The 26,239-nt window shown below is 43.4% G+C and overlaps 1 protein-coding gene across 1 annotated transcript in view; it reads left to right on the top strand.

The window, feature by feature from the left end:
• UBAP2L (ubiquitin associated protein 2 like) overlaps positions 1-26,239 on the top strand; it is a gene marked incomplete in the record, with an annotated part of 3,970,948 nt that overhangs the window by 3,353,228 nt on the left and 591,481 nt on the right. Inside the window, 1 exon segment of the mRNA XM_044080639.1 lies at positions 12,278-12,495. Coding sequence (XP_043936574.1) covers positions 12,278-12,495 — 218 coding nt within the window.

Genomic DNA, 26,239 nt, shown 5'->3' with positions numbered 1-26,239 from the left:
TGTTTTTCATTTATATAAATGTAAGATTGCCTGTGTAACCTGTATTATCGGCTCCAGCAAAGGCACACCAGAACACATTAGATCTGAGTTAACTGTGTCTGAGGGACAGACTGGACCCCGATAAGTAAAGATAGGAGGGGTAGACAGACCAGCAGTTGGTACACTCGCAGATGACGGTACTGAGAGGACCCTGAGTTGAATTTGGGTTCTGAGGAACTTCATCATTCTGTCGACTTCCTGTTCACTCAGACTGGGAAGATGACGTCCCTGAAGATGGTTTAGAGTACCTCCTTTCTTGAAGGATTGATGAGTGCAGTCTGAGACTCACCAAGTCCAGGGAAAATAGGAACTGAGGAAATTATGGACGGACCCAAAGAACTGACAGTTCCGAATGTCTAGGAATCTTTGGACCTGAATCAGACAAATGTTTGACTCTGGGGATTTCTTTTGGGACTTGTCAGATTTTGATTTTTCTCTTGATTTTTTCTCTTATCCTTATCCTGCTATTTCTCTGTCTCAACTCCCTTGTCTTTCTCCCTTTCCTTTTGCTTGTCCTTGGCTTTCTTGTCTTTCCCAGCGGGAGAGGAAGTAGTAGTGGTGGTGGATGGCGTGGCAGACCCTGTCTGAGGGGGGAGAAGGCCTTTAATTAACTTTTCCCTTTTGGTCTGAACAGCCTGGGAGCTAAAGGAGGAGTAAGCCTGACACTGAATGCCAAGATGATTAGTGCCCAAGCAATAGATACAAAGAAATACTGCATGTCCTGTAGAGGGAGCTTGTGCCCGTATTATGTACACTTTTTAAATCCTTGCCCATCAGCCATGAACCAAACTGAAGAGGGGAAAAAGCCCCTAGTACAAGAGATACTAAATACAACTAAGAAAATGTATCTAAGAAAAGCACAGTACACACTATAAACTAATCCTATGCTAAGACACTAACATTAAACACATCTATAATATTTACAGTTATCTAAACACACAGCACACTATAAACAGGTACATTCAAAAGTAACTCAAGTCCTACACTTTTAAGATGAAAAACCTAGTGGGATTTAAGTTTAAGTTGACTGGAGAGAAAACTTTCTCTCAGTAGAGGAGAAGGGTAACTGCGAAGACTGAGCAGAAAAAATCTCGACTCAAAGGTTACAGTTCTCAAAAGCACAGCCTATAGTTTCAGGTGGCAAATGAGATCTAGGGTATTGAAGTGGAGTTTAGGGAATTATCGATAAGGAAGAAGTCAGGGCCCTGGAACCAAAAAGCTTCAGTATCAGTGCCAAAGTCAGATCTATTTGGATCAGACAACCTACATTTGAATTGGATGAAAATGGACAACACTGGATCAAAGGTTAAAGAATTATAGACAAAGAAGAATCTTAAAGAACAAGAGGAGGAGCAATAGCTGAATACTGAAGGGAAAACTGAGTATCTGGAAAATATGCATGAATTTAGAAATGTTGCTGTTAAGCAAGTTTTTTTTTTTTTTTTTTTTTTTTTTATTGCTAACAACCATAACACAAACTGTCAGCATGACTTAGGCAACAGAGAACAGAAAGGGGTACACTTAAGCATTTCTTAGCTTTGAGTTTAAGACCATGGGTATGACACAATTTATTAGTCAGATATAGACCTTCTTGAAGAATGTTAGTGTCTGCAGGGGAGTTGATTCCAGCTTGCAATCATCTGCAAACTTAACCATAAAGCTTACGCATTTGCTTCAGTAATACCACTATCATAGTCACCATCAGACATTAGAAACTAAAATATTACAAATACTTTACACATAAGGATTCCCATGTAGGGTACTTATCCTTCCCGTGGAAGCAGGCCAAACAACCACATTGGTGGTGATGAAAACAGAAAGTAACTGTCACAATGCATCAAGAAAGAATTAAAGAAAGTATTGTCCAATATGTCCCCTTACTTTCTGAAAGCAGAGGAGGAGGGAGTCAGCTAAGACCACAAGAAGTCAGGCTGGATATGAGCTACCTGCAAGTACGATACTGCAGTGACTGGAACTGCAATACTGATTAATATGCCAAGGCACTACCAATGAGAAAAAGTCTCATCTTACACTTTGGAAAAACAGAAAGTAAAACCAAGTCCTGAAACTGTCATCTAGGTACTATACACACAGAAGACCAAGGTGATTAACCATGAAGACAAAATCATCTTGTTGATGATGATAAAGCAAAAGCGGACTGAATAAGCTTGAGACTGGTACCAAGAATTAACTGAAAAACCTCCAAAGCTAATGTTATTTTCAATCCTCTGATGTAATGTCTGCTACCTTCATGTCACATTACTTATTTCCCCATTACTTTCCTTTACTCTTTAAACTTGGTACTAACTTTCAAACATCACCCTTCCCCTACTGTCACCCTAATCACTACATTCTTACAACTCTTCTTGCTTTCCTCTTTAAATTCTTTATTTTTTTTCAACAAACATCTTTATTAAATTTTCACATATGACATGGGCAGTCTTAGATTTATATAAATGAAAAACAAACAATATGACACCACTGTAGTTGCAAACATTATGCATCACAGACACCATTCAAACAACTGTAGTTGCAAACATTACACATCACTTATATAATCTAGCCAGTCATTGTCAGTTAAGTATTGCATGGCTCATTCAAATCCTGCCTCTGAAAACTAGTTTCTTTTCTGCATACATTGTTCCACAATTCCCATTTTTTTCTTGTGTAGTTTGCTCCTTCCCTTTTCTAAACATCCCAATTCCAGTTGTTTTTATCACTGTTACTGTATTCACTACTTCTAGTAAAGTTGGTCTAGGCTTTTATTTCCATTTTCTAATAATTGCTTTTTTGGCAGTCACCATAGTTTGACTCAGCAAGGCTTTACTATGTCTAGGCAATTCCGATTTTGTATCATAGCTCAACAATGTCATCTCCCCAGTCAATCCAATCCACTCACCCAGCATCTCCGACAGAGATGCAGGGAATGCTTAAAGTCTGCCAGCTCATTACACTCCCAAAAATATGTTCCCAGCCACCTCTTTCTTAGCAGTCACATCTCCAATGTTTTCTGTCCATCTGAGGAAAAATTCTTAGAAGTCTATTTGGGGTATAAAAATATCTATGTAAACACTTCCAGGCAAAGATCCTAAATCTTCTGGATTTTGTTGCATATTTTGGAGATACACCTATATCCCCCCATTGTCTGTTTGTGAATTACTTATCCAATCTCTCTTCCTCATCTTTTCTAAGCTCCTCTGATTGATTCTTGTAATTATCAGATAAAATGCAAAAACCCACAAGCAAGGTAACACAGAAAAGCGCAATGATGTTGCTTCAAGACAAACCACGTATCTCCAAAGATTTAAAAGTTTTATTGTACAAATGTAAGCACTTTCACAGTTATCTAAGACCGCTTCATCAGACAACAATACAATGAAACCCAACACTTCTTATACCTCACGTTAACATCAATTACTCAATTAAAATAACAAAGTTTCCTTCCAAAATTTTTAAAGAAACATTAGCTAAATTTACTGCTTACTGTAGTCTTTTTAATTTTAACACTGGCTTGACAGAAACAAAGACATTCAGGCCAAACTCTTTGTGAGCCGCCAATCTAAAAATCTATTGTAGTTCTGTATTTTCTGTATTTGATGCAACTGGCCCTAGTCTATTAGACCCCTGCATAACATGAAGCACCTGAAAAAGAAATTTGTGATCTGGTCCACATTGCAAAGTATGTTTTTAGCCAGTGCACTGTATACAAACTGTTTCCTTGTACAATAATCATGATCTCTTATTCTTAGTTTCAGAGTTCGGTTGGTTTTTCCTACATAAAAATGATAACAGCATACACAGTGAGCTATATACTAAATCAACAGTATTACAGTCATCCCAACATCTCAAGTCCCATAGCTTGCCAGTGACTGGATGTTTAAAAAACCTGGACTCGTCTATAAAGCTACAGAAATTGCAGGATCCACACTTGTGTACCTGTAGACATGGAATGAGTCTTATACATTTGTGGAATGTACATAAGAAGTCATGTTATATTCCATCATTTCTCCATCATACTAGTATGCACCCCACTCATGTGTTTTCAAATATTATGGTAGGTCAAGGGATGAGGGTATCACGTTTATCATGTGATGACCTTGATTTCAAGAATGAGATGGAATATCTGAATGATGCATTTATGCAGAGAGGTTATTCAGCATTAGAAATGTCCAAAGCATTCAATAAGGTTTTTGTAGAACGATATAGACGAGCAAAGCCTTTCTATTCTGAAAGGGGAGGTGCACATGAAACAATGGGGTATGAAAGGAATGGGCCAGCCTTTAGGGATAGGTTACCAATGGTACTATCATTCTCGAGTGACATGGATGTCATAAGTAGAGTGGTACATGATAATTGGCCTATTTTGTTGGTCGATTCTGAAACTTCAAAGATAGTAGGAAGCACACTTAAATTGGTTTTTAAAAATAAAAAATTTGAAACAACTTTTATGCTGTCCAAAAATGTATAAGACTCCTTCCATGTACTTAACTAATCTCATATTTCCTGACTGATCTAAAGAATTACTATTCCCTGGTCACTTACTAGAGCAAGGCAAGGTGAAGTATGGTAGGAGTCTTTTGTCAGATTCCAAAAACAGAGTGCTCCTGAGACTTCAGTCTCCTCTAATATTAAAACATTATTTCTGTACAGAATGACATCACATACATCCTGTCATCTGACTTCGGGTTACCATGCAACCCCCCCCCCATTGCTAGAAGCTGTCAGGTTTTGTCACATAGTTGTCAATAATGTGCGCAAACTCACACGCACACACACACACACACACACACCCTTTCAGCTCACTATGTTCCCAAAATATAATTTTGAAAACAGTGAACCAAAGAACCTGTAAAAACTCACTTTTTATAGGATGGGCCAAGCCCCCTTTGCATATGTATCAAGTATATGCTGACCTATTTGAGTCTGCAGATTTCTTACTGGCACTGATTTTGAATTGTATTTGTATTTATGCGTGTGTGTGTGTGTGTGTGTGTGTGTGTGTGTGTGTCTAGCACTGTTCTGTTTACTTGTCCCCATATGTCTTGCATACTTGTGCTACACGTTCATTTTTGTGAATAACAAATCATCAGATTTTTGGAAAAATATATGAGAAAATAACGTGGGAGTTTAAGCCATCCAAAATATTGGGTGGATGGACTGCAAAATTTGATATAAACAGGAAAGAAGTAGAGCATTGTTTAAAGGGCAAAGCCAGATAAATGTTAATGTTTCTCCTCATAAATTGTTTTATTCCTTTTAATCAACTATGAGACTACCACATACAAAGAAGTATTATTCAAGTGTCTTCCCATTGTTTTTTTAGTCTGTACATTAGTTTTCTTTCTGTGCGCACACCATTTTGGCTCTCTGTGGTATATAATACATTTCATACCTTACTGTAAACCCAGAAATCATTGAGTGGGTCAGCTGACTATAGAATGTCCATGTCTATTCATGCTAATAGGTTGAAGTTGCTTCCATTTTTGGTCGACGAGGATCAAACATAATTTATTTTAAATAGGAATACATATGATAATAAATGAGTATTAACAATAATTGATTGTTAATTCAGAAGATAATTTGATTCTAGTCAGCCTGGATATAACTTGTGCTTTTGATTCTAATAATTGGGATTATCTTTATAAAAGATGTCAGGCCTGTATTAAGATATGTACTTGTGCTTCACAAAACATTCAAATACTTAAACGAACTAAGCAAGGCTGCCCTCTATCTCCTTTGCTTTTCACACTAGTTATAGAACCATTAGCTAATTTTATAACATTGAATTCAGAAATTCATTGTATGAAATTAAGTCCTGATGTTACTTCTAAAATCCAGCTGTTTGCAGACATTCTTCTTACTACTAAAGGAAATAATGGTTCACTCTCTGCTATTTTTGAATCTGTGGAAAGTTTTCAAAGGAAATTTGGTGTAATCTTTAATGATGATAAAACAAAAATATTCTTATCTATTCTAATATTAATTTGAATGAGAGGTTTATCAAATATGTTGTTCAAGCGGGCAAACTAACATATTTAGGAGTAATAGCTAATAACATTAAAGATATAGTAGACCTTAATTATAGTAATAGTTTAGTCACCATTAAAATCTCATAAACAAATGGAATAAGCTCTTTTTTACAGTGGAAGAGAGGCTTTCTATCATTAAAATGATTATTTTACCTAAAATGATGAACATTGTGCAGTCTTTGTCCTTACCACCTCCTAAATCATATGTAAAGGAATTCAATTCACTGATTTTAAAATTATTTTGGTTTCCTAATAAACCTAGAGTAGCACTAGTACATCATATGAGAGATTGTCTAATGGGAGAATTAGTCTACCGGGCTTAGAATTATACTCGTGTCTCTTCTGTAATAAAAAAAATATATTTCTCTATTAACTAATAAACATTATCCAAATGGGGAAAAAATCAAGAAATCCTTTAACACTACTAACATATCTCAATCTAACAAAATGTTAATATTAAATAATTAATGTGGGTGTTGAAATATTATTTTACAACCAGTAAGTTTCAAATACATACCTCCAATTACATGTCACTTCTATTAAAGACATTTAGGAATTTTATCTGTAGAAATCCAGCTTATAAAGGTTGGATGTCTCTTCCTTTTCCTGTTGCTGTTACACACAGTAATATCTCTTCTTTTAACTTTTCTTGTTGCTGTTACACAGAGTAATATCTCTTCTTTTAACTTTTCTAAGATGATGCTATTTAAGGAAAATAATTTAATTTATTGGTCTCAGTTGGTGACTAATGATAAATTGGACTCGGTAGAATATTTAATTGCTAAATATGACCTAAGTGATAATATGTGGTTGGAAATGGTCTTTGACAGTTTGGTTAGTAAAATTAACCTAATATCAACAAGTACAAGAATTTATGTTCCTAAATTATTACACTTTCTCAAGTTGGGAGGGTGGCCTAATGGTTAAGGTGTTTGCCTTACAAACACAAGGTGCAGGGTTTGAGTCTCACAAGGGATAATTGGCTAGGCTTAAAATGGCTCACAAGGGCAGTTAGCTTAGTACTAATCTATGAACCTATGAACTTATGAATACTTGTACAACAGAATTTACTTATAACAGTAAGTTCTCAAAATATATAAAATTATTAGAAATTAAACAAAAATTATCTGGAGAATTATTGGAATTACTTCTCTTTAATCAGTAACAACCCACCTAATGATGATAAGAGAATAATCCTGGAATCATCTAAACTGACTACCTCATCTCAAATGGAGACTGTTCTCCTGGAAGTTTATGTACAGGTCTTTTTTATGTCACACAAAACAGAGCTATTCAGTAAGAAATAGTTTCATGTTGGAGATGTAAGTTGGAGTGTAAAGCAGATTGGTCACATAGGTTCATATAGGCTTTATTTTCTGATAAATTTGTTTTATCTATATCTTTGATTTGTGTAATATATGGATTCCTGATTGTGTGAAAAAATATCCTTTGTTATGGTCCATTCTGACTGTTGCCAGGAAGGTTATAACCAGAAATTGGGAGACTGAGACTTCACCTTCTTTTACAGAATTTAAGAACATTATAACTGAGCTGTGTGACTTGGAATTGATGACCATTAAAACAAGATCCGTTAGAATGACTTCATCCTTTAACCTGTGGTCTAAGCTAAAAGAATTACTGGACAAACAGTTACCGAGTATTCAAGAATAGTTGGTGTATATAAAAGAACTTTGTGATGTTTTTTATCTAGTAGACACCTTTGTAAATACATTAGTTGTTAATTGTTTCTTGTTCTTTGTAGTGCTATTTAATTTTTTCATTGCATTGTCATTGATTATTAATTTGTAAAAATTTAATAAAAGCTCTTTAAAAAAGTTTATATATAGTTAGTAAAAAAAAAATGAGAATTAATACTAATGAACTGCTAAAAGCATTGAGTTTAGGTCACTTGCTACCTCATTTTAAGTGGCTTTTTAGTAAAGCCAAGCCATTTAAAAAATGTTTCTGGTAGAGCATCTGAGGCTAATCTAAAAGTTTGTTTAGTAGCTTACTAAAATTCAGAAAGGGGTGTGCCAAAAGGTCAAGTTGGCACATGTACGCAAGTATTCAGAGGAAGTAAAAAATCTGATTATGCTGCCGTTTTAACTAAGTGAAATAGAGAAGACAACAGTAATGTGGCTTGAACACTACAACCTGTGAGAGATGCACTTATCTAGTCAAACTGGAGGTATAGCTCTCTCCAACCAAGACTGAACTTGACAGTCAAGAGGACAAGGTAAACACTTGCACCACACCTCACTCATCACATAGTCCCACTAAACCTACACCAACAAAATCCACACACAGAAACACAAAAACATTGATGGAGGCTCTGAATAATAATCTGCCCAAGCAACAGGAAACCTCCAAAGTAGAAACGCAAGCAACTTCCACCCCCTCCAACACAACCCAAATGACACCTAGCCCTCAGACTCAACCACAGCCCATCAGGCAAAACAACGTACCCAACACACTAGTCATAGGTGATTCTATAGTCAGGCACACTGATGTCCCACTCACCAGACTAAACAAGGAGAAGGTTACTGTCAGCTGCCTGTTTGGTGCCAGGATCTGCCGCATAACCCAAGTACAAATATGACTGTCATTGTTCATGTTGGTGTGAACAACCTGAGATGTACCTCCCTGGACTACATGAAAAGAAACATGGAAAAGCTCTCCGATCTTGTAGCCCAGGCAGGTATGACCCTAGCCCAGAGTAGCATCCTGCCATCACCCAGAATGATACCGCAGTGCAAGGACAAAATGATTGACTTCAACAATTGGCTAAGCTTCTGGTGTCATTCTAAGGGGATCCAGTATCTCTGTGCCTGGGACGACATGGTCGACAGACCACGATGCTTTGCCAGAGATGGCCTGCACCTGTCCCCCCCCTGGGATTCCGGATACTGGCTAAGGCTCTTGCTGCCCTTATAGTGCCTTTTTTAGGCAAGGTTCAAATGACGAATTCACCACTGTAACAGGAACAGACAAGCAAAAACTGAGGGTAGAAGTCTAAATCTCAAAATGCACTCCCTCGAGGCACTCCTTAAAATGGAGAACATCGATATCTGTGCAGTGACTGACTTGGTTCAAGGCTTCCAGATAGCACCCCTGCTAGGCTGTAACTCATACCACACTTTTCAGCCATCTAACCTGGGCCAGAACACCAAATGTGGAGCTGTGTCCATATTCATTAAGGATATCCACACCTTCAGACTAGTTGCTCAGCATAATGCATCCTAGGTTATCCAAGTGTAACTAACTCTGGGCAAAACTGCAATCTAAATTGTAGCTTGCTCCAGATTGCCCACCAATGCCCCAGGATTCCCACTCCTCTTTTCTTGATATACTGGAAAATATTAGGGTTCAACCAAACACCCTAATAATGGGTGATTTAAACTACCCCACCATTAACTGGGAAAACTACTCATGTAACAGCTCCTTCACTCATCGCTTTCTGGAATTCATAAATTCCAATGCTCTGGATCAACTTATCGACACCCCCACCAGGGGCAACAATATCCTAGACCTAGTCTTTACCAGCATGAGTGGCCGGTGTTCCACACCTGAAGTCAACTCCTTGTTCGTCAGATCTGACCATAAGCTAATCACCCTAGATATCCACATCCTGCCACCACCCCCATTAAGGAAACCACAGGAAAAAATTTCTCCAAAGCCAGCCTCATGCTTCTTAAGACAGAAGTGGCGAACATCATGACACCCATGCAGATGGACAATACAATTATGACTGCTGAATCCTACACAAGTGCACTCTAAGCACTTACACAAGTGCATGGATCATGCTATCCCAAACAGAACCAAGATGCTATCCTCCAAGAAAGGAAGCCAATCTGGTGGTCCCCTGCCATAAACAAACAGAAAGAAACTGTTGCAAAAGAGAGTAAAATCCCATGAGTGGAGGACCTCCCTGGTCAGCCTCAGTTATTAGTTGAGATCCCTTATAAGATCCTCCAAAGCTAGCTACGAAAACAAAATTGCCAATGATTCTAAGGACAACCACAAAGCATTATATAGCTATGTCAAGAATCTCAGTGGCAACACCCAGATCTGCTCTGAGTTGCAGCACAATGGCACGAAAATTACAGAACCAACTAATATTGCCAACATCCTGGCAGATAGGTTCAGTGCTAACTTTTCCCCCTCTCACCCCTAAAGGGCCCATATCTATACAGGAAGAATGCAGAGTCCCTGTAATCACAACTACGCAGGCAAAAGCTGCACTCTCTAAAGCCAAAAACACAGCATTCATGGGACCGGACAACATCCCAGTCTGTGTTTTACACGAAGTTCAGAACAAACTGGCTCCCCACCTAAGCACCATGTTCAATCATAGCCTCATGTCAGGCTTTGTGCCCACTGAATGGAGCACAGCAACAGTTATCCCACTCCACAAAGGGGGAGCTACCACTGATCCCTGAATCTATCGCCCTATTAGCCTGATGAGCCTGGTCTGTAAGGCCATGGAACATATCGTCATGGAACTCATAAACAAAGACATTGGTAACCTCCAAACTCTGGACCCAACCCAGTTCAGGTTTGTGAAAAGCAGATCATGCATCCTGAACCTGATCGATGACTTTGAGGCAGTCAACAAAGCCGTAGACAAGGGTAAGGTGGTTCACACAGCCTATCTTGACCTCACCAAGGCTTTGTACATCATCCCCCATTCTGGAATTATAGCTAAACTCACTAAACTAAGTATAAAAACCTATGTCACAAGATGGGATGCCTACTGGCTCACTAACAGAACCCACACTATAAAAGTTGCAGACTCCAAATCTGACTTCAAACCATTGACAAGTGGAAGTACTACAGAGTTCAGTCCTGGGACCTATCCTGTTTGGTATCTACTTCTTTGAAGTACAGGCTAACACAGAAGGCCTTTGGCTAACGAAGTTCGCAGATGACTGCAAACTAGGAGCCATAGTCGAGTCCCCAAATGATGTGGACATCCTACAGAATGGCTTCACTGAGACAGATGTCTGGTGTCAGAGCCATGGCCTCAAGCTCAGTGCCAAAAAGTGCATTGTCATCCCATTTGATAAAAACTCTGTACCCATGAATTACCACATAGGTGGCGGTCTACTTTACGCTGAATGTGTGATAACAGACCTTAGGACCCAGGTGGACAGTAGTCCCTCCTTTGATAATCACATCGCCACAGTAGTCAGGAAATCCTTCTACATGGCACACCCTCATCACAAAAGAGTTCTCATCCAATAAAAAAGAGGTCATTGTTCCCCTCTACTCAACACTCATTAGACCCATTATAGAGTACAGTGCCCCTTTTGGAATGTACCTCACAAGACATCTGCAGCAGCTGCAAAGGCCACAGAAGTACCTCACAAAGAGGATTACTGGCCTCAAACAGATGCCCTATACTGACTGTCTCAAAAAATTCTAGCTTTACTCCATAGCGTATCTCTTACTCCAAGGTGATCTCTGCCTAACGTATAAAGCTATGTCAGACCTAGAGCTGTTGGACATGCTACACTTAAAGAAATCCCAATCCCTCCTTGCTGCATGCTCTAGGGACCTAAACCTTGTCACCACAATAAACAGGACATGCTGGAGGGATAGATTCCTGTCCTAGAGACTTCCCATACTCTGGAACAAGCCATCCATCTATGTCAACAAAGTTCCTCATTAGCACTCTTCAAGAAAAATCTTGATGAGTGGCTGGGAAATAGGAAATACACCCCGGGGATCACTTCTGTGTGTCTGCTCGACAAGGGCACAGGAAAATAACTTTCTTGGGTGGCGTAAGCCAGGGAACCTTGTTGGCCAGGCTTACTTACTTGGGCCGATATCCTGGTGCCTACCTATGAATGACAGCCTAGTTGTAAAATAAAGTGGTGTCAGTATGGCTGTCTCAAGACTTTTTGGGGGTGTGGTAAATGGTAGCACTAAACACTTACAAGTATGTATGAATATTAATACCATATGAAATAATTTAAAACATTTTTATTTATTCATTTTTTTTTTAATTTTATGTGCAAAATTGTCTTATTTGTAGAAATGGCACTAAAGGTCAAATTAAAGGAAAGAAGCATCATCCTCTCGAAAACGTGACATTTGCATGTTGCATTTCTTCAAAGGGATGTTTGGTTAAAATTTCATGTTTGTTTCACCATGTAAATTTTTTTAGTTTTTAAATCTCTCTCTCTCTTTTTCATTCATTCTTCTAGGTGACCTTACAAAGTTTGCTAGAGGTGACGCATCTTCACCTGCCCCAGCGACAACATTAGCACAACCCCAGCAGAATCAGACTCAAACACATCATACCACTCAGCAGACATTCCTGAACCCAGGTCTGCCACCTGGTTATAGTTATACCAGCCTGCCATATTATCCCGGGGTACCAGGGCTACCTAGCACTTTCCAGTATGGGCCTGCCATGTTTCCTGTAAGTATTGATAATTTTCCTTTATATGTATCATCCTTTTGTACTGGATAATTCTGCTAAGTAACATGTGTGCACCCTGAGTTTTTTTTCCATGCTATTCTAATTTCAAATTGGTAAAGCATTAGCAAGATTTGCGGAACATTAACTGCAGTAAGTTAAATCAGCTAATGCAGAGTTATTGATTATTTTTATTATTTGGAGGATCATTAAATGTTGTAATGTAAATAATCTAATACACAGTCATAGTTTAGCTTTCTGTTTATCTACCCTAAACCCTGGCCCAGGCTAGAGGATATTGCACCTTAAAGAAACAAACAAGTGTTTTGCTGAGGATGTATTAAAGAGAGCAACTTTCTCTTCTCTGCCTGCTTCAAAGAAAAACAGTCACTCTCGATCTTTTGCTTAAGATCAAGTGTAGTATCTTTTCTCTACAATGACAGATGAACCAACTGGGTTCAAGAATTGCATTTCCTGTGGGCATAAGATTCCCAAATCTGATGTCCACAGGGAAATATGTTTATTGCTTGGGCACTGCCCATTTGGATACTGACTGCACTAGCTGTACAGGTTTCAACTCCAGAGCTGTCAGTGACAGAAGAAGTAAGATGGTTTTGAAGGGCCTTTTTCCTTTTACTTCCTCTTCTCTTCCAGTTGGGACTCAAACCCCCTCCAAGAAGCCCAAAAAAGAAAAGCCTGAATCGGTTACTAAGAATAAGGCCACCAGAAAAAGGTCTCCGGATCTCTCACCTACTTCAGCTCCGACCACTGAACCCATGTCTGCATTTCAAAAAAAGTCTTATCCAACAATGTCAGATCGTATATAATTGAAACCTAAGTCACCTCAGATGTGGTCACCCTGATACTCAATGGAGCCAATAGCTATTTGACTTTCTTCTCCTTTTCTCCAGGACAATCCAAGGAGGCACTCCAGGCCACCATCTACCAGTTCTTCACTTAGGTCCTTCAGGAGCTTGCCTGAAGCAGAGGTAGATAGGATGATGAAGTTCCTCAGAGTTCAACTCCTGATGGGGGTAATTTTTCTTTGACTCACATCGGACCCATGAGTCTGCCTACCACTGACTCTCAATTAATCTTTTCTTTACTGATCTGTCCCGTGGTTTCAAAGCACTGGGATCTGAGATTCTCTGGGTGTCGTCCTCATATTTGAAGACAGGTCATTCTTTGATTCTGACCACTTCCCTGAACCATCCAGCTCCAATCCTTTCAGAACAGGAGGGCTCTCGGAGCCAAAGTGTCAGCACAGGCTCTGGAAGGTTGGGATTGACTCCAAAGTTATGGGAGTCATCCTTGTCTATCGTTGCTTTGGCACCAGACAGCTCTGGTTCAACGCCATCCTCTGGAAAGGTGCTTGGGAGGGATTTAGGGGTTGTTAGAACAGATTACTTCAGATCTGGTACTGCCAGCTTCTGTTTCACCTAGGTCGTCTGCCTTTCAGGTAGTGGAGAGGGCCTTCTCGTTGCTTGGACAAAGGACATCCCTGCCATCCTTGAATACCATCTGTTTACCACTGTAGGGTCTTAGTTCTGAGCCTGTCACTTCTATGCCCCTGGGACAGCAAAGCCATTCATGTCTCTAGACAGTCCCTCAGAACTCCCCTGTCACTTCCAGTACCTCACCAGATCACCCTGTAATGAAGTCCCACAGAAGAGAATGTGCAAAAGGAGACAGAGTCCCCTCATGAGTCTCTCACCGAGGACACGGTCTTTGATGAAGAGGAAAGGTCCCCCAGATTTACACATGAGAACATCTTCCTTTAGAGGAATACTAGGCTTTTTAAGACAGAAAGGTGGTTGGTTTTCCTACACCCCTCCACAGGTGGAGTCTGTGTTCATGGAGGCTTTTGGGTCTGGTCCTTCTACATAATGGGTGACACCCCTGACTTATGAGCTTGATAGAGCTTGCCTCACACTGTGCATAGAAGGAGACTGGTTCTGGTCACTAGAAGAAAGGCTCCAATATTGAATTTTAGCGCCCCCCCCCCCAAAAGGACAGAACACACTGGAGCAAGGGTTGCCTGATATATGCCATGGTTTTGCAGCAGCCACTAAGAAAGAACTTGCAGAGCAAAGCTCATCTGTTCATCCCCCTGACACAGAGTCAAGGGCCTTGGACAGGTTTAGTAAGTGTGTTTGCATTTCAGCCACCTTTGCCCTCCGGTTGTTGAATTGTTGAATTATTTGGTACACTTCACAAGATTGCAGAGAGATTTGACTAAAGAGCTTTCCAAATCTCTTTCTGCATTCATCTGTGAAGGACCCGAAAAAGCTGTCTTCACAACTGGCCACCCTCCAGTCCATATCTAATGTGTCCATGAGGCTGATATCCCATGCTGCACAGAGTACCTCATGGGCGGTTGGGTTCAGGCATAGCCACCAGGAGACATACCTTTCAAATCTTCATCAATCAGAACTCCTTTTGATGGATCTTCCTTTTTGTCCCAAAGGTGAAGAAAATGCTCTACAGAAATGAGCAAGACAAAAAGACCTTGTCTTCTGTTGAGATCCATTTTTCTAATCCTCAGAGACCCTTTTCCCATAATCAGTGAGTAGGCAGGGAAATGTGGTTTTGCAAGTCCCAGTGTCCTTTCCAAGACTGACAAGGAGATGGCTCTTCCAGTGGCAGAAGGGGGAAACTTTAACAGAACACACCACCTCCATGGTGGAGATGGCCCGTGGAATCAGGGTTTCCAGGATTCTTTTTCAGACAGACCCTACCAGCGCTCCTGAATGGTTGTCCGGCTGCTGCTCTCTGAAGGCAGTCAGGGGGTGTTTGTCTCTGCACCATGAAGCCTGAGCATCTGCCACAGAAGATCTTTGGGTGCAGAGAATTATATCCAGATGTTATTTTTTACCATTTTCACAAATTCTCCCTTGAAAAATAATCAGAATCCCAAATGTCCCTCCCAATCAAATGGAGGTGGCAGCCTTGGAAATAGAAAAGCTGCTAGAAAAGAGAGTCATCCAGAAGGTTCCCACAGGCCAGATAGGATCCGGAACCTACTCAGGAATCTTTTTAGTGCCAAAGAAGACAGGGGACTTGAGACCCATTCTGGCTCTCAGCAAACTAAACCAATATGTGCAATATTCAAGGTTCCAGATGATCACAGTTCAGTCCATTTTGTCCCTGCTGCGAAAAGATGATTGGATGTGCTGAATAGATTTTCGAGACGTGTACTATGACATCAAAATGAGCAGGTGCTCCTGAAGATATCTGTGCTTTCAGCTGGGAGCCAATCATTACCAGCTCAGAGCAGTGTCCTTTGGCCTCACTATGGCCCCTAAGGTGTTCACCAAATGCATGGCATTGATAGCAGCTCACTTGAGACTTCTGGGATTTAGAATGCTTTTGTACGTAGATGACTGGTTCCTGACTCCCCCAACTAGGCATCTACTTTTACAAGCAGATGCCTACTTGCTCCAGTTATGTCATCATCTGGGCAGCGCAATCAGCCAGAGCAAGTCATAGCTCACACCTACACAGAGTTTAGAGTTCATAGGTGCTTGTCTAGACACTGTCAATCAGGTAGTGTCACTTCCTCCAACAAGAGCACAAACACTGATATCCTAGGTCATGAAAGTGATTTTGCATTCTTCTCCTTCAGCACTAGTGTCACAAGCCTTAGGGTCCATGAGAACAGCCATCACTCTGGTTCTTTTAACCGGATTTCATATGTGGATTCTGCAATGAACTGTGTCGGTACAGTGGTCTCTTCTTCAGCTTCCCGTGTTTGCCCCAGTCAGGATCACTCAAACTTGCTAAAAATATCTTCTATGGTGGATTTACTCTGACAAAGTTTCTCAAGGCTCTCCATTTGTTCTCCCACTGCTGACAGACATGGTGACCACAGACACTTCCCAGTTGAGGTGGGGGTATTACTTGGGAAGGACAGTCCAAGGTACATGGTCCAGAGAAGAGGCTAATGCACATATCAATGTCCTCTTTGCAGACCTTTCAAGACTCTCTTCCTTCTGAGATGATTGCAATTCAGACAGACAATATGTCTGTCGTCTGGTACATCAACATACTGGGAGAAACCGGATCTTATCCACTATGTCGAGAAGCAGTGAGAGTATGGCAGTGGACTATCTCTTCCAGCCCCTTTCTCATAACACACATACTGGGGAAAGCCAGCATGCTTGCAGACAAACTAAGCAGGTCCATTCTGATGCTTCACTAATAGTTTCTCATTGTCAAAGTTGCAGAGAGAATTTTACATCGATGGGCCCAGCCTTGCTGCGACTTTTTCACTTCTCCCCTCAACAAAAAATGCAACAAGTTCTCCACCCCGATTCTGTAGCTCACAATTGGCCCACCAGTCTCCTTTATGCTCCCCCCCATTACTTCTAATCACCATATTAATGCAGAAAGCATACTGACTGAAGAGCAAAGTTATACTCATTGCACCTTTTTGACCTCATCAAATTTGGTTTCCCCTTCCTGTGGCCTCATCTTCTGCATCATCCCTGGATACTGGACCCCAGTCCAAAACTCCTGTCTCATTCGACAGGGATGACTCACCAGACATAAAAGGCCTCAAACTGACTGCATTGTTTCTCCAGTTCCACTGATAGCTAGAACGCCCAGCCTTTCCTCCCCAGTCTGGCATATTGTGTTGCCTTCTGTAAAGGCTTTTACTAGGAAAATTTGCAAAAGTAAATGGAAGAGATTTTCAAGTTGGACCCTTTTTCTGCCCCTAGTTGTCCTTAAATTTTTAGTTTCAGTTTTCAGTGAGGGTGCTAATTTCTCTGCTTTTAAAGTGCAGTTGGCTGCTATTTCAAATTTCCATTCAGGTGAAAATCATACATTAGCTTCTCCTAGGTTGTGCAAGGCCTTTCAGAAGGGCACCTTCTTGCTTAGGCTCTTTGTCAAGAACTTTAACTGTCCTGCTGCAAGGTCTGACCCAAGGCCCCTTTGAACCTTCAGCCAAGATAGATCTACAGTTTTTGCCCCGAAAACTTTTTCTAGTTGCTCTAACGTCCACTACAGATAGATGAGTGTCCAAACTCCAGTGTCTTCCTTCCAAATCTCCTTACCTGTTTTTTTCATAAGGATAGAGTTTCCTTACGTACCAACCAGTCTTTTTGCCTAAAGGTGGCTTTTGAGTCTGGTATTAATCAGGTCATTAACCTCTGTGTTATCTTTCTAAGTTTCTCTAATAAGGGAGAATACATGCTCCATGTTTAGGATATGCACAGGCAACTTTGATTCTATCTTCATCAGACCAAAGATTTCAGGAAAAGTGACAAGTTGTTTGTATCCTTTTCACTGAATAGTTTGTGCAGGGCAGTTTCTAAACCTTAGCCAAATGATTAATTGTATATCCTTTGTCGACAGCTAAAGAGAGTTGTCTTTGCCTAAGCCCCCTAGAGCACATTCCATGAGGTCTGTGGCCACCACTTCAGCTTTTTGGTCAAGAACATCAATAGATGACATTTGTGCCATGGCCACTTGGTCCATTGCTCATACCTTTATTGTTAATTACAGGTTGGATTTGGTTTTTAGGAACTTAGCTGCCTTTGGCTGCACAGTACTCCAAAATATCTTTTCATGAAGACCACCTAAGGTTCATCTAGCTGGAGACTCTGTCCCATCAGTTGAGGAATGAATGAAAATGGCAACATCAAACATAAAAGTTATGTGCTCACCATAATGATGCATGTGTATTGTCCATTTTCATTCTTCTGGATCTTCCCGCCTTCCTAACCCCCTTCCCTTTACTCCTGGAGAGACCTAAGGGATACTACTTTGAGAACTATTGATGTTAAGTTGTCTATCTTGCCTTTGTTCTTGCTGGTTGGGATCCGACTCTGCCATCTTCTATAGCTCGAGAGCTGTTTACTGGCTCAAGGCTACCCCTTATCCCATGATGCCTAGTGATAGCTACCCAGATCTCATTTCCCGCTTCAGCTACGAGGTGTCGTTTTTCTTGCTCAGGCTCGTATAACTTTTTTATACAACTTTCTTACCGTTACAAATAGTCCTTTTTTCTGGTTTATTGTTAATTTTTAGTCTTGTTTTTCTCTGTTAGCTAGTGTTTTATTGTAGCTTTCCTCCCCTTCCTTGTAGAACTCGTTTAACTTAGAGAGTTCTCCCCCTCCCCCCTCTTATCCTCTTCTTGTCAGGTTAGCCGTTTAGGTTAGAGACTTTCCTTCTACCTTTCTTTCTTAGGCTAGCCATTTAAGTTAGAGGGGGGCTTTCCTAAAAAAAAAAAAAAAAAAAAAAACCCTTAGTATTAGTCTGCTAGTATAGTGTTTTTGTGTAGACTGTATTTGCTAGATAGTTTCTGTTGTGGTATTTCTAGTGTTCCTTTTGTCAGAATGTCAAAAGAATCCAAAGTTTCTGGATTCAGGAAGTGTGACTCATGCTGTCAGAAAATGTCTGACAGATGGACACACTTCTTGCGTCTATTGCTTAGGCGCCTTGCACCTGCAGGTCTCTTGTTCTATCTGCCATGCATTTAGGCCAAGAGTTCTGCAGGAGCGTAAAAATAAGCTTATTCTTAGGGGTCTTTTAAAGCTCCAGGATTCACCGGCCAAGACCGCCTGTGAAATCCCCTAAATCTTCCAAGCCGTCGGCTCCAAGTTCGGAGCCATCCTTGGTTCAGATTACACCTTCTACTTCGGGTCCGGCCGGTACCGATAAGGCTATCTCCCCTTCGGCTCCATCAGGATCTTCGGAGCCGTCTCAGAGCCACAAGAGGCAAAGGTCCCCTTCCTTGGAATCAGTTCATTCAGCTCCACGGTCTCCCCTGCTTCAGAGCGAGCACAGTCACAGATCTTCTCACTCCTCTCGGTCCTCCAGGCTGTCGGATCACGATGTGGAGAGAGTGGTCAGTAGGTTGCTGAAATTGCAGGCACTTGCCAAGATGTTGTCCAGCCCTCCTTAACAGGTGTCAGCTACGTCCACTTCTATCGATGTTCCTCCTCTGACTCCATTGAGTTCGGAGCCGGAGTTCATTGGGGTTCGAGTAGTGGAACCGTCGGCTCTGATAACGCTATCTCCTTTGGTTCCGTCAGCTCCGATTCCCTCGATGGTGCCATCTGTCAAGGGATCTGGGCGTCGGGGCTCCCTCGTCGGCTCCGAGGGGGCGAGTGGCATCCGACCCTTGTCCGGCCCCGTTCTCCCACTCAGAGCTTCGGCGCAGGTGAGCTTGGCTCCTACATCGGCCTCGGAGCCATCTCCCTTGGTGCGGAGAAAGATCGGAACCGGAACTTTCTCTACATCGTGGCAGGGACGCCATCGATGTCATGAGGAGTGTGCTGGCCACTGAGTTAGCTCTACTATTGGCCCCACCGGCTCCATCCCCTGTAGTGCCTGTGCCAACCTCTGCTCCTTCTCCAGACCCCAAATGTAGGGAACCAGCACTCCAGGACACCCCATTGGGTGTTTCCTCTTCTTCCAAGGCCTCCCCTGATCACTCAGAGGAGCCCCCTCGGAAGAGGTGCAAGAGGAAGCACATCGACTCCCCTGAGTCTGTCACTTCTGATAACAGACTTAGATGAATCGGAAGGGTCCCCGAAATCCCCCTCTGAAGATGTTTCCTTCTCGGACATCCTAGAAATGCTTAAGCAGAGGGGGAACTGGAATCCCCTAGCCCCTACCGAGGATGAATCTGTATTTCTGGATGCGTTCGGTTCCCGACCTTCCACCTCCTGGGTTTCTCCGCCTTTCGATCCACTTATGGCAGTGGTGGCACGAAAGGCTTGGTCAGCTCTGGATACAGTGGAACCAACTCCGAGGTGACCTGGCAAGTTCATCTCAGCACCCCATCATAAGCAGTTTCTTACCAAAGGTGTCCCTGTTGATGCCATGGTGGTAGCAGCAGCCACCAAAAAAGAGTTAGCGGAGACCTCTTCGTCTGTCCATCCTCCTAACAAGGAGTCTAGGACTATGGACAGATACGGGAAGTGAATGTTTGCTTCAGCGACCTTCTCTATGAGGTCACTGAACTACTTATGCCATTTTACCCGACTTCAGAGGGATCTCCTTAAAGAGCTAGGAGATACCCTTCAAGATCCATCAGATGAGGGGGCTCAAGCTAAAGTAGCTTCCCAGCTGGCGACTCTTAATTCTATAATCAACTACTCCATGAGGCTTATTTCTTATGCAGTCAATGGTGCGAGTAGAGCCGCAGGTACGGGTGTAGCCCTTAGGAGGCATGCATGGATATGCGGCTGTGCAATGTTAAGTTGTCAATCTCGCCTTCATTCTTGCTGGATGGGTTCGGAGCCGATCCTCGGCTCCGACTCGGCACTTGCTTTAGCTCGAGAACTCCTTTTACCAGCTCGAGGCAACCCTATATCCCATGATGCAAGGCGGAACTACCTCAGATCTCGTTTGCCGCTTAGCGAAAGAGGTCTCCTTTGCCAGCTGAGGTAAGTTTTTTCTTGTTAAAGAAGAAAAAGTTCAGTTAGGGGTTTATTTTTTCCCTTTAGTGTTAGATTAGCCTGTACTTAGTTACAGCCCACCCTATTCCCTTCCTTTTAAACTTTTATAATAGTTTTCAGTTTAAAGTTTTAGTCAGGCCTAGTTCCCCAAGTTATTCCCTTCCTGTGTGTCTGTGTAAGGGATTAATTGGTGTGTTTGTTGGGACTGTTTGTGTTCCCTTCTAGGATGTCAAAAGAAGGCAAGGTCTCAGGCTTCAAGAAGTGTGACCAGTGCTGTCAGAAAATGTCTCTGACAGGCGGTCACACTTCTTGTGTTTATTGCCTGGGGCCTTTGCACCTGCAGGACTCCTGTGCGTTGTGTCATGCTTTTAGCCAGAGAGTCCTGCAGGAAAGGAGGAACAAATTAATCCTCCGAGGTTTACTTAAACCTGAAGGTTCTCCTCCTAAGTCAGGGGCAGGAAAACCTCTTAAGCCACCGAAGGTTCAGGCTACAGTGTCCAAGCCTCCTCCGGTGGCTCCGGCTCCGTCGGAGCCGATATCGGCTCCGGCTGGAGTCGATACTTCTTCTGTTAGAGTAGTGGGTTCAGTGCCGACCGGCTCCGATACCCTGACTACTGTGGCCTTGTCGGCTCCGGCTGGAGCCGACACTTTATCCAGCATCGGAGCCGAGATATCCTCGGCTCCATCTGGGGTTCAAGGGACTTCGGCTCCGATGGCTTCGACCCGTAAGAGATCCCGGTCCCCTTCGATACTAAGTATTCACTCGGCTCCGGGGTCTCCTCTTTTGTCGGAGCGGAGCCATCGGAGCCGATCTTCGAGATCTTCCAGGCTGTCTGACCACGATTTGGAGTAGGGTGGTAAGCAGGCTGTTGAAGTCTCAGGCACTGGCCCAAATGCTCCATAGCCCGTCTCAACAGACTTCGGCTATAGCCCCGATTCTTGAGATTCCTCCTCCGACTCCACACCAGAGTTCGGAGCCGGAGCTTCTTGGGACAGCGACTGTTTCGATGCCGGAGCCGATACATCCTTCGGCTCCGTCATCTTCGGCTCCAATCTCCTCCTTGAGACCTTCCTTGGAGGGGTCCGGTCGTCGGGTTTCCACTGTCGGCTCCGAGGGGGCTAGTGGCATCGGACCCTTGTCCGACCCCGCTCTCCCTCTCGGGGCTTCGGCTTTGGTAAGCTCGGCCGACATCGGCCTCGAGCCTTCTCTCTCCTTGGAGCCGACCATTCCTGTTTCTTCGGCGGGTGTGTTCCGGTCTCCCGGGGAGAGGAGCCTTTGAGGTGATGAGGAGTGTCCTGGCCTCTGAGCCTGGTCAACGGTCTATCCCTCTAGCTCCTCCCTCATCAGTGCCTGCAGATGCCTCTTGCCAGCCTCTTGCTCTCAGGCCCAGGGATCCATCGCCCCAGGTTTCCCCACTGGGAATTTCCTCCTCTTCCGAGGTTTCTCCTGATCCTGCAGGGGAACCCCCTCGGAAGAGGGCGTAAGAGGAAACACACAGACTCCCTGAGTCTACTACATCTGATACCGACTTAGATGAGTCGGAGGGTTCCCCACGGTCCCCTCTGAGGATGTCTCCTTTTCAGACATCCTTGAGCTCCTCAAACAGAGGGGAATTGGCCCTCCATTGACCCCTCCGAGGATGAGTCGGTATACCTGGAGGCTTTGGATCCCGACCCTCCACCTCCTGGGTGTCTCCGCCTTCGACCCACTCATGCAGGTAGTGGCTCGAAGGCGTGGCGGCTCCAGATTCTGTGGAACCTGTCCCCAGGAGACCATCCAAGTTCATCACGGCCCCTTCGGATAAACAGTTCCTGTCCAAAGGTGTCTCTGTGGATGCTATGGTGGTGGCGGCCACTAAGAAGGAACTGGCGGATCCTTCAGTGCCTGTCCATCCTCCTAATAAGGATTCTAGGACCATGGACAGGTATGGAAAGCGGATGTTTTCTTCAGCGACCTTTGCTATGTTCGCTGAATTACCTTTGTCACTTCACCAGGCTTCAACGAGATATTCTCAAGGAACTGGGAGAAGTTGTCCAGGATCCTTCTGCTGCTGGGGCTCAGGAAAAGATGGCCTCACAGCTTGCTATCCTGAATTCCATATCTAACTCCTCCATGCGGCTCATATCTTATGCGGCCGATGGAGCGAGCAGGGCCGCAGGCACAGGGGTTGCTCTTAGGCGCCAAGCCTGGATGCGGCTGTGTAATTTTGCGGACCCCTTTAAGGCGTCCTTCACCAACACCCCCTTTGACGGTTCGGCTTTGTTCGGACCTCAGGTGAAGGATACTTTGACCAGATGTGAGCAGGACGGTAAAACTCTTTCTGCCGTTGGAGTCCAGTTTTCCACTCCTTCTAGGCCATATCCCAAGGGTCAGAAGGGGGGGAAGATGTGGTTCCGTAAAGCCCAAGGAGCTACACCGGACACTCGTGGTCAGTTTACCCCCAGAGGCAGAGGGGGTAACAATAATAGACACCGCCCTAGAGGCAGGGGGGTTCCTCAGAACCAGGGCAACAGAGAGTCTCTTCCTGAGAAGCCCTTTCAGCATCCCTGAGGTGTTGCCCGACTGTCCACCCTTGGAGGCAGTCGGGGGAAGAATTTCGCTGTACCCAGTAGCCTGGCAATCCCTATCCCAAGAGAAGTGGGTACAGTTGATCATATCCGAGGGTTACAAAATCCCCTTCGAAAGGTTTCCCGTACCTCTACAATCCCTTCCAGACATCTCACCCAGTCAAAGGGATTTGGCAAGACAGGAAGTTTCAAAACTCCTGGAAAAAAGAGCCATCCAGACAGTGCCGGCAGACCAAGTAGGATCCGGCTTCTACTCACGATTCTTTTTGGTCCCCAAAAGGACGGGAGATTGGAGACCAATACTAGACCTAAGCAGACTAAACAAGTCTGTCAAAAAGGCAAGATTCCGGATGGTCACGCTGCAATCCATTCTGCCCTTTCTGGGCAAGGACAACTGGATGTGCTCTATAGACCTTCAGGATGCGTACTATCACATAAAGATTCACAGACGCTCCAGAAGGTTTCTCCGCTTTCGGCTGGGAGCCAGTCATTACCAATTCAGGGCACTGCCCTTTGGCCTCACTTCAGCCCCCAGAGTGTTCACCAAATGCATGGCAGTGGTCACAGCTCACCTGAGGCGTCGAGGATTCCAGGTGTTTCCTTATTTGGACGACTGGCTCCTCTCCGCCACCTCCAAGCATCAGCTTCTTCGGTCCAGAGACTACACCCTACAGCTTTGCAAGAGACTAGGAATTTTGGTAAATTTTGAAAAATCCTCTCTGCTGCCTTGCCAATCTATCACCTTTATAGGCGCAGAGTTAAATACCGTCAAAATGTTAGCCAGGCTAACCGATCAAAGGATTTTGGACATCCAGAAATTTGTTCAGCTTCTGTTGCTAAGCAACAAGATCAAAGCCAGGTTTGTCTTGAAAGTTCTAGGCCTAATGGCTGCGGCCATTCTTCTTCTTCCACTGGCTCGCTTCCACATGCGTCTCCTGCAGTGGATGTTATTCACGCAGTGGTCGTACCACGATCTGCCCATGAGACACGAAATCTTGGTAACACAGTTGTGCAGGGCTCATCTACGATGGTGGATATCTTCCCCTCTTCTTCATCAGGGCCGACCCTTTGTTCCCCCTCCTCCAGTTGCCACAGTCACCACGGATGCCTCTCTGATCGGGTGGGGGGGGCATTATCAGGGCAGGATGGTCCACGGGACGTGGCAACCCATAGAATACCACCTGCACATAAACGTCCTGGAGATGAGAGCAGTGCTTTTAACATTGCAAGCCCTCGACGACTTTCTTCCCACGGGGACTATTGCAGTACAGACGGACAACATGTCCGTGGTCTGGTACATCAACAAACAGGGCGGAACCAGGTCCTATCCCTTATGTCGAGAAGCTCTCAGACTTTGGCAATGGGCAATCTCTTCTCAGCGGTTTCTGATAGCAACGCACATCCCCGGCAGGTCCAACCTATTGGCGGACAGGCTAAGCAGATCTATTCTGATGCCTCACGAGTGGTCTCTCAATCAATCTGTAGTGGATCAGATTTTTCTGAAGTGGGGCACCCTTGTTGCGATCTTTTCGCTACCCCTCAAAACAGCAAGTGCCCAGATTACTTCACACTTTTTCCCCTTCCAGGCCAACCCTTGAGAGACTCTCTAACCCAGGATTGGCCTCGCGGACTTCTTTATGCTTTTCCTCCCTTTCCATTGATTCCACAAGTCATTCAGAAAGCCACCGCTTTGAGAGCCAAATTGATCCTCATTGCTCCATATTGGCCTCGACAAATTTGGTTTCCGTCTCTACATCATCATCTTCTGGTGCAGCCCTGGCATCTGGACCCAGTTCCGGATCTTTTGATCCACCAGTCGGGTCAGCAGCACCGGGCCATTCATTCTCTCAACCTCACTGCTTGGTTGCTCCACTTCCTTCCCTAGCCAGGCTACCAATGATTTCTGACTCAGTCAGAGACATTTTAATGTCTTCTTTAAAGTCGTCCACTAGAACTATTTATGCTAGCAAGTGGCGACGTTTTTCGATTTGGGCAAACGCCAGAAATATTGATCCTTTTACTGCTCCTGTACATTCTGTTTTGGATTTCCTGGCGGAGGTTTTTCATTCAGGATCCTCATCATCTACAGTCAAAGTACAACTGGCTGCTATTTCCAAGTATCATGTTGGCTTGCATGACAATAACATCATGTCTCATAGGTTATGCAAGGCCTTTCTAAGAGGAGTTTTTCTCCTAAAACCGCCTGTGAAACATCCTCCTCCGCAATGGGATCTAAACTTAATGTTGGCATCCCTAATTCTACCTCCTTTCGAACCGTCTGCTACGTGTTCTTTAAAGTTATTGACGTGGAAAACTATATTTTTGCTGGCTGTTACTTCTGCAAGAAGAGTTTCTGAGATTCAGGCCCTCTGTATTCGTTCTCCTTATCTGGTTTTCATAAGGATAGGGTTTCGCTTAGAACTAACCCTTCCTTTCTTCCCAAGGTTGTATCTCAAACCAATATTAACCAATCTATTGATCTACCAGTTTTCTTTCCTAACTATTCTGACAGAGCTGAACAGAAGCTGCATTTTTTGGATGTTCATCATCAGCTCAGGTACTACTTGCATAGGACTAAACAAATTAGAAAATCAGACCAATTGTTTGTCTCCTATGCAGGAAACTGGTTAGGTCTTCCAGTTTCTAAAGTGACCTTATCTAGATGGTTGACTTCCACCATTTCCTATGTGTACTCTCTAAGGGGCAAACAACTATCTTCTAAGCCAAAAGCACATTCGACCAGGAGTCTATCCACTTCTATAGCCTTT

Source organism: Protopterus annectens, chromosome 8.part0 (assembly GCF_019279795.1).
Source record: "Protopterus annectens isolate FY-2018-M chromosome 8.part0, PAN1.0, whole genome shotgun sequence".
Lineage (NCBI taxonomy): Eukaryota > Metazoa > Chordata > Ceratodontiformes > Protopteridae > Protopterus > Protopterus annectens.
Note: the sequence above shows the minus strand (reverse complement) of the source record. Positions and strands in the feature narration are given on the sequence as shown.